Source organism: Engystomops pustulosus, chromosome 7 (assembly GCF_040894005.1).
Source record: "Engystomops pustulosus chromosome 7, aEngPut4.maternal, whole genome shotgun sequence".
Classification (NCBI taxonomy): domain Eukaryota; kingdom Metazoa; phylum Chordata; class Amphibia; order Anura; family Leptodactylidae; genus Engystomops; species Engystomops pustulosus.
Genome location: NC_092417.1, coordinates 46,139,678 through 46,153,189, shown reverse-complemented (window position 1 = coordinate 46,153,189; position 13,512 = coordinate 46,139,678). Strand labels below are relative to the sequence as shown.

At 43.5% G+C, this 13,512-nt stretch overlaps 1 protein-coding gene across 2 annotated transcripts; it reads right to left on the bottom strand.

The window, feature by feature from the left end:
* Nucleotides 1-1,333: 1,333 nt before the first annotated feature.
* Nucleotides 1,334-13,385, bottom strand: NAA30 (N-alpha-acetyltransferase 30, NatC catalytic subunit). 2 transcript variants are annotated; one of them, XM_072115757.1, is made up of 5 exons: nt 13,230-13,385; nt 12,654-13,116; nt 8,740-8,863; nt 7,093-7,148; nt 1,334-5,088 (listed from the first exon to the last, which is right to left on the bottom strand). In XM_072115757.1, the coding sequence occupies exons 2-5, from the start codon at nt 13,113-13,115 to the stop codon at nt 4,951-4,953; spliced, it is 780 nt and encodes a 259-aa protein (XP_071971858.1). In that variant the 5' UTR covers nt 13,116; nt 13,230-13,385; the 3' UTR covers nt 1,334-4,950. The 2 variants fall into 2 exon arrangements, with proteins under 2 accessions (XP_071971858.1, XP_071971857.1); XM_072115756.1 differs by having other exon boundaries at nt 13,203-13,356.
* Nucleotides 13,386-13,512: the final 127 nt, after the last annotated feature.

The following is a 13,512-nucleotide window of genomic DNA, read 5'->3' as shown; positions in this document are numbered from 1 at the left end:
AAAGGGTGGAGTAGCAGGTAGAACATTTGTCCTACTGCTCCATGTAATAGCATTCATCCAGCTCCGACACTGTCATCCACTAACTTTGGCCTCATTCACATTCCCGCAGAGCTCCTCACCCCTCCCCTCTCCATTGAAATCAAATAACGCAAAATATAAGACATGTCCTATACTTTGCCCAGCTCAGCCATGGTGCGGTGAGATACTGTGTGCTCACCGCAGTGACCTGGTGTCTATTTTGGCCGTAATCTGGCCAAGTGAGTGCTGGAGATAACTATGGAGTATAACTGGAGTGCTATGCTCAGCAATATCTGAAATTGTATTCTATTGAATGGAGCAGCAGGAATAATATATGTCCTGTTGCTACTCCCATCCACAAGAAGGTGACTCCCACTCCCCTGAATGGTGGTGGCAGTAGTCCCTCACTAATCACCTTTTGTCCCTTTTCTTTGGATTGGGGACAGCTTGCTTACTTGGTACAGCCCCTTTAATAAGCTGTACAATGCCTAGCTGTGGCCAGACCTGCCCATACATTATTTTTCTTCTTTCACTGCTGCCAAGGACTCTCAGCACAAACCCCATAGAACAGTGATGGTGAACCTTTTGGAGGCCGAGTACCCAAACTGCAACCAAAATCCACTTATTTACCGTGAAGTGCCAACATGGCATTTTAAGCAGTAACTTATTGCTAGTTGTTCTTCCACATCTTTCAATCGTACCAGCCCCTGAGGCCACCAATACAGTCGAAAGAAGGAGGACAAATGCAGACTATCATTGTAGCTTCTATCCAGGGTCTCTCTGTAGAGGAAGAATGAAGGGTCTAGAATGAGGACCTCTAAAGATATTGCAGTTCTGTCAACACCTTTTCCCTTATTTGGTGAACTCTGTCCTGGAGTGATGGTCTGAGTGCCCACAGAAAGGGCCCTGAGTGCCACCTCTGGCACCCGTGCCATAGGTTCGCCACCACTGCCATAGAAGGTAAAACTAATTCTCTAGAACAGATTTGCTTATGTGTTCAACATATGTGGTTTTTTAATAGTGTGGTGACTGGGGAACTGGTAGACTTCCACCTCTTTAGTAGAGGCTATAAATAACAAAAGTCAAAGTAATTCCTTTTGCTGAAGTGGGATGTCATTTGATTTTTGGGGTGTAGGGGGACCAATCTAGATTCTAGTTCTAGATCACTAGTCTCCACACCTTGTGTGAGACTACTATGAGACCAAGAGTTATACCTTTACATCTGTGGGACTGGAACTTGGACGCCTAGAACAAAGGTTTTAGTGCAATACAGAATAAAAGAACAGAAGATAAAGCGGATGTAGCGCACAATACATAAACAACAGAATTCTTTTATTTTTACAGCTCACACATTGAACAATCCCACTTAAAATTGTATCTAAAGCTTCAGTGCAGAACATGGCATGGAAAACATTGCAAGGCGGCATTGTGCAGCAAATCTCCAGGATGGGGACGTATCCGCCTTGTCCGTGCTGGAAAGGAGCTGCAGGACGAGCCCAGCCAATGCATCGTGATCGTTCAGCACTGAGAAGGATTAAGGCAGATGAAAAAGAACACAACAACATATAATCATCAGTCCCACATCGTATGAAATCTAACAAATTTAAGGATTTAGAGATTGCCCAAGTACAGCTGTAATGCGGTGACTTTCACAAGACGTTACAGTTCTGGGCGGAGGAGACGCATTTGGGGTGTTGTACGCGCTCAGCAAAGTGATTTGTTTTTAGGACACGTACAGTACAAACTCAGAGACAGGTTAACCAAAGCCGGACATAGGAGAAGCAGAACTGAAAATCATTATTCTAATGATAGGTGCCAAATATTATAACCCTGGAGGACCCTGCCATTAAAAAGGAATATCAGCACGGCCGGACAAGAAGAGGAGGAGGAGATTGAGAAATTTCGCTATAAAACATTGTTTTTTTTTTTAATTTTGCCAAATAGAACCCCCACCCCCAAATCAAAGAAATAATAAAATCACAGGTAAATAGAAGCAAAAAAAAAAAAACCTCCTACAAGTCATTGACTACCATACATTACTCTCCCATCTCTACATAACCAGACCAATTAGCTATTCAGGAGTATAGAGTAGGGAGCTGTCGGGGCAGGCACATTGGGGTTTTATCCAGTTATTCCAAATACTTAAGAGACTTGATTTTCATGGATTTGGCCATATAAACGCTTCTCATTTGTACAGAGCCAAGTTGTTAGGTAGTAGCCCTGGAAAGATTAGTAATCAGACTGTGTGTGTTGTTAGCAGCAGGACTGTGGAGAAACAAATGCATGTTCCAGGATTGTAGCACTGGTGAAAATTAAGATCTCTTCATTGATTTGCTGCTCAGCCCCTCCACTAAATTAGACTTGTAGCATTCAAACAGAACAACGATGCACAAGAGTGCTCAAAGTCCAGCTACAATACTGGAACATACATTACATTTTTCACATTCCTGCTGCTACTAACATCACACACATAGGTACACGGCGCTCCGAGGCCAATATCCAACAATGTCTGCAGCTTTGTATGGTCAACACTTTTGACGGATTCCCTTTACAGGAAATCTACCATCAAAATCCAGAATGATAAACAGGGACACTTACTTCTAGATCCGGGCAGTGTGACTGTGGTAATCTTATATTTGTTATCCACGGCTGCCTTACTTATAAAATCAACTAAGTTCATGCCAAGAGTATCCCAGGTAAGCCTCAATCTACAGAGGGCAGTCTAGAGGGTTTAGATTAACCAAACAATATTACCTTTGGGAGGGGCCCAATCTCAGCCCTTTTTCCCCCTGCTCAATAGAGGAAGGAGAGAAACTTGCTCCTAAACAGCCTGGGGCTCTGATGACACCACCCAGAGCCCTTCTGGCAGATTAGCAGAATCTTAAAACGTTGATTTTAGAAGGAACAAGATTACCACAGTCACTGTAGCTGGATCTGGATTATCTGGACTTTGATGGTAGATTTTTTTGTAATGATTCCATGGAACTGAGTTTATGAGTCTTGCCGCCATAACAGAGCTGGACAAAGAAATCAATTTATATTGACTTGTGATTTTTTTTTTTCTTAAAAGCAAATCCAACATTGTTTTCAGTAAGTGCAGCAGGAAAAAGAATATACAGAACATTTTTGTGATAAATCTTTGAACACACACAAAAAAAAAAACCAAAAAAACAACAACATGGCTGTATTGGGAAATGATCTTCACATTGTATATAAACAAAAAAACAAAAATATTGATATAGAAAGTGTTATACAGCAGTAAGGCCAATGTAACATTTCAAGATCTAAAAAGACTGGAGGGAGTAAAAACCACAAAAATTTATTTTAATGGGGGGAGAAAAAAAAAAAATTCTACAAAAACTGGCTTAGTGCCAAAAGGACAAACTTTTAAAAGATAAATTTCTTCTTTCCTAGATCTCAAGTACAGCAAAAGGATTGAAATAAAAATTTAGAACGTGAAGCAAAAGCTGAGAAAACGCCAAAGTCAAATCAGGACAAGAAATTTATTAAAAAAAAAAAAAAATTAATATAGCAGAGCGGTTCTTTAGAGCTACATCTGTTTTAAATAAAATCATACCAATTTACAATAATTTCTTTAAAATCCCAAGCGCCTACAGAAAAGTGCATCCAGAACCAGCATAGATTTTAATAGTTTTGTTTTCTTAGCAGCTAAGTGATTAGTTTCATTCCCTACATAGCTTACACTTTTTAAGAGGAACCCGTCAGCAGAAATGGACCTAATAAACCAGTACCTTGTCAAGCAGCTTAAACCCTTCAAGGTCATGTTTCTTTTACGACCCAGTGTGGTGGCATCAGCCAGAAAATCAACTATGAAGTGACAGGTAAATTGGCTATATAAAGTCATGGGGGCGGAGTGTTTAGCACTGAAGTCAAGCTCTCCCCGCTGTGATTGACATCATGAACACGTCTTCTTGGTGCTGTCCCTGGACGCAATGTTGTCAATAACAGCAAAGGTGATAATCTTAAGTAGGGAGAGCATGACTTCAGTTCCTCTGTGACTTTAGACAACCAATTCACATCTCACTTCAATGTTTGTTTTCTGGATGAGGCCACCACACTAGGCCATGAAAAACCTGATCTGGAAGGTCCTGTGATGCTTGACAACATACTGGTAGAAGCGAAGCCATTTTCTGCTGACAGGTTCCCTTCAAATGCAATAGAAAGAAAATTTATAAAAGTTTGAAATAATTTACTTTCAGAACTTTAAATAAAACCAAAAAAACACTTGATTTCCTTTCAAAAAGTTTGAGAAAAGAAGAAGGGGTGGGGGTTAATGGGGAAACATGCAGTGTGGTCTTCTGTACTGTACAGGCACTGGCAGATGCAATGACTTTTCCTTTAATATCACACCCCACAACATTGGGATTTATAGTTTTGAATTTACTAATGAGGTTCCAAGAATGCGGGAAAAAAAAAGTAAATACTGAGAAACAAAAGAAAAAAACAAACAAACATTTTTTTGCCTTCCTCAGAAAATTATGGCAAGATTGGTAGCAATGTTAGCACAATTAGAGAATTTGACAGTATACATTGGCTGCTGCAACCCTCCCCCCATCCCCCCCCCCCGGAGAACCAATGATTACAGTTCTCACATAGGTTTTGTGATAAAATGTTCATTTTTTGTAATATTTTCTCACTTCCTTTTTGTTTTTTTTTCTGCTTTTTTTTTATATTTATTATAACACAAGTCAGTAGAATTTGCAAAATGAATGCATGAATATGTCTTGGCTAACAAGTGGCACATCTTGCTGGTACCAAATTAAAAGTCTTCTTGATGTTGAAAGAAAGAATCTGGTTGAATTCAGGACGTAACGCGCCATGCCTTAGTGCAACAGATAGGAGAGCCGCATGGTGGTGAGGTCCTGAACAAGCCTCCGACAGGGATTTGTTCCGAGATGTCACTGTCCCGCCTCAACGCAACCAGAGTTTAAGACGCAGCGCATCGACTCCGTTTAAATAGTATCTGAACAGACGTTTATCTCGCACAAAACCAAGATTTTCATAAAGTTTCAAAGCGGATTTGTTTGTGATTTCTGTTTCCAAGACAACCTTTATAGCGCAAGGAAAAAAAAAGACAAAAAGGCATTATTAGTAATATCACTAAATATGATAAAGTTATAAAACAAGACCATTTCTGAAGAACTAGCCTAACAGACTAAACATCCATCCACAGTTATTAGATATATTTGACAACTGCTATTATACAACATTACAACTATCCCTATATTGTTCCTCTCCATGCCTGTAAGGTTCCACAGTTTGTAAAGTTGACTCACTATCTACACAACTGTTCCCATGCGAGTCAGGTCTTCTTGCTTTTGAGCCAAGTCTGGCATAATCAAGTTCACCCAGCTCAGCCGCTCCTTCAGTTTCCTAATTTATAATGGGCATGGTTTCTCTTCATGCTTCAGCTCCTTCATGCATAAAAGCCTTTGGCCGTGTGTGACAAGCTGAAGACAAATCAGATCTCACATTCACCCTTCCCTCAAGAATTCTCTTCAGCGAATCACACACCGCCAAAGCCTAATTCCCGAAGGAGGAGGAAATGAGCCACTTGAGATCAAGCAGGCCCCTTGTCATTTAGGAAGTTGAAGGCGTGGCTGAGCTGGAAGAACATGAATATGCATAGATGGAAGGTCAACTTTACAAATGGAACTTTGGAACTGTATAGGCATGGGGAGGAACAATATATGGATAGCTGTACTGCTGTATAATAGCAATTTTTAAAATATATGTTTAGTTAGTGTGGGTTCGTTTTACTGACAGGTTTCTTATCAGCATACTGAACACTATGATAATTTGATATTATACATCACCATACGGTGACACGATACCACTAGCACAGAGTTGGGGTTTCTACCTATGGGTGGAGAAGAAAGTTTTCCTACTTCGCAATACCCACTGTACTGAGGCCACATCTAGGCTTTCCGTGTACATAACAGATTGCCAATTCTCTAAATAGACAATGCCAAGAGTCAGAACTTTAATTGCACAAACATTTCTGTATATTAGACAGCCATAAAAGCGGTTTTCCATATTATGCTACATGCACACATGCCTTCATCAATAACACGGACACCACAAGGATGACAGACAGTTGTTTATTCTCGTTGTCGTGTATGTATCGATCATTTGTGTTTATTTTACCGCGGCAATTGTAATTTCCCCTTGTGGCATCGTACAATGTCTGTATTCGTGGATCAGATGTTAGGTAGAACAATCATGTGATCCTCTAAGGGGTGGGGGAAAGATTGTGCATACGCAAAAAAAAAAGGACTTGCAAATGTCACTAAGACTGATGGCAGATGTCACAGGCATGCATGCGGACATGCAGCTCAGCAACAGATTACACTAGGGCCACGGATCTGACACTAACGGCTTGGCAGGAAGCTGACTGACAGGTGTGGCGGAAATCACACTCCACCATATAGATAGACCACCTTAGCCAGTAAAAACACTTTAAAATGGACACGCAAGTGCATATGTCAGGTGCACAACCCTTCAAGGGGTTGCCCAGGAGTTAAATAACATGGTCCCTTACTAATACAAACAGCACCACACCTGACCATGGTTTATACATGGCATACAAGTTGTATAGAACTCAATAACTCTTACAAGCAATACCATATACTACCCATCATCAGGTGTGGACCTGTGGGTGTCTAAAGCGAGTCAGGTAAAAAGTGACTCTTCTCTCTGAATAGGACTTTAGTGGCGATTAAACATAAAAGAACGCTACAGTGAATATTTGCTAACCTACCAGAGGGTGGCTTTTATTTTGTGGTGTTAACATGGGTTAGAGACCATTTCATAAACTAGGTACACATGAAGCACGCCATGATAAATCCCATGGCCAGATTACAGCTTTATATAACCTCAGAGCTGCACACCCAAGTACGGGGGGCACACCACACAGTAGTGAGGACTGTGTACCGCCATACATCATTGCTCACAGATAACTTGACTGTATAGCAATTGTAGAGTAAATGGGCCCATCATGCACATAAAACAGTGTGATCCTTTAGAGAAGATTGAAAATGAGAAAGTATTTACCTCATCACAATCCCCTTCAACCATGGCATAAATAGCTTTCTTAACCAAATTTGTACCTGCAAATGAGAGAGAGAGATTTCTAGTAAATATTTTCAATGTCAAACATGGGTTGTATTCTATGTGGATGCTGAAAGAATACACAAAAGTGATAAAATCCTAAAATTAAGAGATGGATGAGATCAAGTCCCTGCCTCCCAGTCCCTCCTTACACCCACTGACCACAGCCATGATCGTACAAACAAACATCTTTGCAAATACCTTTCTGTACTATTCATCTTCTGCATGCAGGAGGTTGTACACACCAAGTTATCTCCTATACACAGAAAGCGGGATAACAAGCTTATCAGCGAGGGTCCCGACTGCTGGTACACCCACTGATCACAAGAACGGGACCCTTTCTCACTTATGGGTGGCAAACTAGGACATGCATAATTATAAGGGTGCTGGAGATAGCGAGAGCTGCTATACTATTGAATGGAGCTGCAAGACATATCCTTGTAAGGACGCTCAAACTCCAAATTGCTGGGGGTCCCAATTCTTGTGATTAGTGAATATCCCAGCATTTAAGAGTACAGTCAGTCCCCGGGTTATGTACATTGTAACCCCAACCAAAGGTCGTATTATACCTAGGGGTCGTCTGTAAGTCAGGGACTGCCTGTAGTTCCAATGTTATAAGTAGTTCAGTAAAAGAATGGAAAATATGTGAATATATAGCGTTTAGATTGCAAGAATGTGTTCACATCTCATTTTTCTATAAGTTAGAGGTTTAGCCTTGATCCTCATGCAAATGGTGTAAAGTCTGCCATATATTTATTTTTCCCCATCAGGGTCTGCATTTTGTATTATAAGCCTGGTTGGTTGGTTGGTGTGTGTGTTTGTGTGTGTGTGTTGTTCTGAGTTTCCGGTATTATACGACCGCTTTGGGAAATACTCCAGGTCTACTCTGGGGGGGGGGGTCTCCCATATTATAATTGTCTGGTGTGTGCTCTGTCTTTGTAGTCTGCTGTGGGCTCCATTTTTGTCCCCATGTAGTATTATCCAGTAGTGCTTTCTAGGGGGCATTTGTACTGTAATGTGGTTTTTATCGCACCCTGTGATAGACCCCAGTTTGTTTATACAGTGAGATACTTTGGGAGATCATACTGACATGCGCCTACGGCTGAGGTCAACAGATTCTAACTGAAAACGTAGACGGAAACTTTGAATCAAGTGTACAAGACTAATAAAAGCTCACAAAAATTCAGAGGGTACTCTTTCCCAGTTTAACATTATAGCATGATAACATCTGGAAAGAGCGCAGCTTGGGATGTGATCCAACGTAAATAAAATGCAATCTAATGCAGAACAGAGCAGAGAAGCGGGCACAGGACTAGGATGACAGATGCCTTGTTGTGCACCAAATATTAAACTTTACTTGTATAGGCAGGTCTTATTACCATTCATAGTCAGGACAAGGTGCTGTGCATGGGTTTTCCAGCCTAGGATATTGAAGTATTGTCCATGGCCACCACAGTATGTCCACAGCTTGATAGTGCTGTAGCTCCAATAATCAGCCAACCAGCGGAGGTGCCAGAAGCCCCCAAAATGATCTGACCATTTATTTTTTTTAAATATGTTCCTAAAAACCCTGTAATTAGCAAGTCTTACCAATGCCCTTTCTTCTATACTTAGAGTCCACGGCCAACATGGCTATATAACCTCTTCGGAACATCTTTTTGTGCATATCCAGCTTGCAGACAATGGCACCTACACACTCCTCTTCTACCATAGCCTGGAAGACAAAGCACAATGTGAATATGTACTCAGGACTGGAAAGGTACTTGAATCTATGTATACAACCAAGTGGAGATTTAAGACCATACGGTTTCATTTTAGACAGTGGGGGATATTTATTGTGCGCCGACGTATGATGTAGGCCCCACCGGATACATCAGGAGGCACCAGCTGGCATACAACACTGTCGGGCATAGAATTGCACCATTACCTGTCACCATTCGGACCTGACCAGTTGGCCCAATCTGTATGGAGGTGACAAAGAGAGAAACAATCACAATTCCTGTTATTTCAGGGCTTGTACACCAGAAATCTGCTCTACAAGCCCTGATAAACGTCCAGTGTTCTTATGGGATTCAATTTGCGACTACTTTCACAAGCTGTGAAGGGGGTTAATTTGCACAGCTATTATCCTGTCCAGGTAATCCTCAGATTTGACTGATACAAAGTGGTAAACCAAGGTCAGGAGAAAGGCTTGTGCTGAAAAATCTACATAATAAGTAAAATGGGGCTGAGCTGTAATACCAAATAGATCCATCACACAATGTGTGGCGCTTGGCTTTGTAAGGAGAGGAAGCCTCTTCAGGGTGCAAGGGGTAAAGTCCTCAATATTGTAGCAGCTGAAAACAAGATGTTTTTCTTGTACTGAGCCCTCCTCTCTGTCATTGTGATACTGTGCACCGCTTTCCAGCTGTCTGGCACAATGTACAAAAGTGAAAAATGATAGCGGCGTGTTTACCCCTCCCTGGCCACACATCACTACACAGCGCTGGTATACATGCAGAGCACAGGTTTTGACACTGTTGCCCTCAGGGTGGCATTATATCATACGCTGCCGGCACAAGTCCCAATAATCCAGAGTCTACCACCTATATCTCACATATAATCTCTAGTCCCCGCGTTATTATATAGGGCCGGAAAGAGCATGTAGAGAGTCCTCACTTTATTAACATTCAAGAGAAATCCTAAATATGTGCCCCATGGGCAGAGGTCGGCTGGTTGTGGGATCCTGACACTTCTGGTGAAACTTGGGGTCCTAGTTATCAAACAAGGTCTTGTATGGATCACAATCCCGCTCTCCTTCCACTCAAATGTCGGTGTATCACCCCTGCAGTATCACCACAAAACTAGGTATGGGAAGCAGAGGTCCTCAGGAGCTTATACACTACAGTACAACCCCGGATCTGCCAGTGGAGGTCTACTGGGCATCCCACACAAACACAGATCCGGGCAGAGCCTCTTAGTATAACCAACACAACGTGCGGGCTCGGGCGATCACCGTTTTACTGAAAGTGGTAGATGGACCCTTATGGAGGAGGCATGTAGGCAGTGCCCACAGCAGTTCCTATAGCATTCAAACACCATCACTATCCCCACTTAAAGGGGTTGTCCACTTTTCTCAAGTAAATTATATTGTTTGAGTAATGTAAAGTTATACAATTTCCCAATATCCTTTCTGTATCAATTCATCCTGGTTTTCTAGATCTCCAACTATTCTCTAATACTAACAAGCCTTGCACCATGTGACATCACATGACCAGGGACCGATTTCTATCTACAGGATATAAACATAGAAGCTTGCTATAGACTGACAGCAAGCAGTGATCTAGTAAACCATGAGGGATTGGTACAGGAAGTATATTGGAAAATTGTATAACTTAACAGACAAACTAACAATTACTTGTTGCTAAAAGTGGATAACCTGCAAGGGGGATGGGTGACAGCCTCTCAAATAAGCCACAGCTTTTTATATCTGCAGAAAAAAAAATAGGAAATTGATTTACCCCTGCTAACCTAGACGAAAGTCAAAGTAAGGATAAAATTAAAAGTAACTAAACTCGTTATAAACAATAGTAAACTTTTAGACCAATTATAATTACATTATAGATAGGAGAGCTGTGTAAATACATTGTAGCCTGACAGTAAATAGTTAAGCAACCTGCGACTGATCAGCCACCATTGTCACCATCTATGCTTGCTGAGGATTTATGATGGCTTTCTTGTTTTCCTTCAGGCACAGAGGGGATAGTGCGACAGGCTGAGCCCCCCTGGGGGTGCCAGGGGCAGTGTGGCATCTGGGTGTTGTCACATAGCACAGCCGATGACAGGAATGAGGAGCTCACGTATCAGGGAAGTATTTGGCAGCTGGTGGATTTTCCTAAAGTTGCCATCCCCTCCATGCAGTAGGAGGGTATTTAGTATGTGCTGGGCAGACAAAGGCAAGGTATACATTTACTTATAAATGCCACAGAAACCTTCACAAATAGGCTAAATTCTCAGGTAGCAATGTCCTAATGTCTTTCCCAAATGCTGCAGATTTAGCAGCAACTTGGTTTTCATAGACACAATGCAGCCACCTACTAATGTACTGACAGGGTTAACCAGACACATCAGTAACATGATGCCCAAAATAAGTTCTACAAATTTCCAATATTTTTCTGATTCAGCTTTAGTCTGGACAATCCCTAGAATTGGACCTCAAATGAGCAGAAGGATTTGGCCCCGAAGATTCAGGATTGTATCAAGATTTAGTTATAGATTTGTTTCCTCATTCCTAGCACATCTGCAAAACCCGACAGTGTGAACATAACCCAACATGTTACTTATTGGGCATATCAGACTGTAGTCTGGTCTGACCAGTTCACTGTGGATTGGATGAAATTGACAGCCAGCAGAGCTCTTGAATCGAACGAGGAACTGAAATACAATGTATTGGAAGGCATTTTCTTTTATAGCAGTAGATTATAACTTCTGTGCTGAGAAAGAGCTATGGCATGAACTGGGTCTAACAGTACAGGAATAAAAGTGGTATTCCTGCCTTCTGCAACATGATCCAACAGAACACATCACTGGGATCTACCATGATCCACTAGATCACAGATCCTAGCAATCTTTATCTCAACCACACCTTCCCCTACAGTAATGACCAATCGGTGACTTTAGTGTCAATGTACACAGAACCACAGGACAACACAGTCACATGACCCTTTACAATCAGGCAATCCACATTGTAGTACCCAATCCAGAACACCAATTTACAGTCTGCCTCCCCCTGTATCCCACTGGTTCACGTAGAGATATTCAGTGAGGCTCCGAACATATAAACACTGTGGTCTCTGCTCACACCAGAACCACAGGCTGTGCTGGATTTGTAGCGTGAGGGTTCCCAATAGACAAAGGGGTTGTCCCTAGCACATTAATAACATGTTGATTAGTGGGGTCTTAGTGGTGCATCAAAAGAACAGGGGTCTATTGTACCCCAAATAGAGCATGTGCATCTTTTTGGCACATACTGAGATTGGGTCACATCCAATCAGCAAGTCACCCCCCCCCCCCCCTATACACTGGATGCGGCTGGGCAACCACTTGAGATCCTCACAGCAGTGTGAACAAGGCTCAACTTTAAAATAATTTGCATTAAAAAAGCAAGCTATTACACAACTCTTAAAGCAGAAGGACCATTGTGTGTAGAGGGGCCTGCGACCTCTATCAAGTTTATGAGGGACCAGTCTTTGCTCCCCAATCCCCCTACATAGTATAGGCCAGAGCTGCATACACAATTCTGCTGCTGGTCACTGGAAACCATCAACAAGCTCACTGACAGACGCCCTGTAATGCGGCAGGTAAGTGTCAGTGGCACTGCTGTCAGGCCGGGGCACCTGTCATGTAGGAGCATTTAGTGCCCCTGGTGTGATGACAGGAGGTGCCATGGCAGTACACACAGAGCACAGATGGGTGGATGCTGGGAGATGTCAGCAGAATGGTGAGTGCAGCTCTGGAGCACTCACCAGGAAGCAGAGCTGCGGCCAGTTGTGGATGAAGTATCGGTAGGTGTATATGGAGTAGGGCTCGGACAGGTCCTTGGTGATCAGTCTCATGATATCGGGCATTTGCAGCTCGGACTCGTAGCGCACGTAGCGTATGTTGCCGTCCCCGGGGTGCAGGCTACAGGCGGCCATGCGGGACGGCAGCGCCTCGGCCTCCGCCGGCTCCAGTCCGTTGGGGGCGCCAGTCCGGTCATCGCTGAGCGGAGGGGGCAGCTTGCTCTTCAGGGCCTTGATGTGCCGCAGGTCGGGGCTGATGAGGCCGTTGAGCTGCTGGTGGTGGCGGTGATGGTGGTGGCCGCGGCAGTGCTCGTACCGACCTTCCTCCTCCTCTTCGCCGTCCTCTTGCTCGTCTCCCGGCGGCAGGGCGAGGCCGGCCCCGGGGTAGTGGGAGAGCACGCTAGGCCCAGACGGTGCGTCAGCCATCCTGAGGAGAGAGAAACCGCCGCGTTATAGACGACTCCCAGCCCGGCCCCTCATCACTGCCCACCCCCGGCCCGGCCGGACACTGACCCGAGCTCTAGCCGCTGCAATGCTCACCCGCGGCCGTAAAGGGAAGCCGCCGCCGCCGGCAGTCAGGACGCAGCGTTTCCGCCTCGCTTTTACGACACTTCCGGCAGCGCTGCTCCGGGGCCTCGGGCGGAGGGGGCAGAGACTGCACGTAACGTGTGAGAGCTGGGGGAGTTCCCGGCTACAGAGAGGGGGGATTCGTCGACGGAATGCACCCACAACTCCCAGCATGCCCTTACAAATACATTACAACTACAACTCCCAGCATGCCCTTACAAATACATTACAACTACAACTCCCAGCATACCCTTAC

Coding starts and splice junctions, on each gene's coding strand:
- NAA30 (XM_072115757.1), bottom strand. CDS start 13,115: ATGGCTGACGCACCGTCTGGGCCTAGCGTGCTCTCCCACTACCCCGGG. Junction 7,149..8,739: donor GTATAGAAGAAAGGGCATTG/GTAAGACTTGCT, acceptor TCTCATTTGCAG/GTACAAATTTGGTTAAGAAA. Junction 5,089..7,092: donor TTGAAGGGGATTGTGATGAG/GTAAATACTTTC, acceptor TGCGCTATAAAG/GTTGTCTTGGAAACAGAAAT.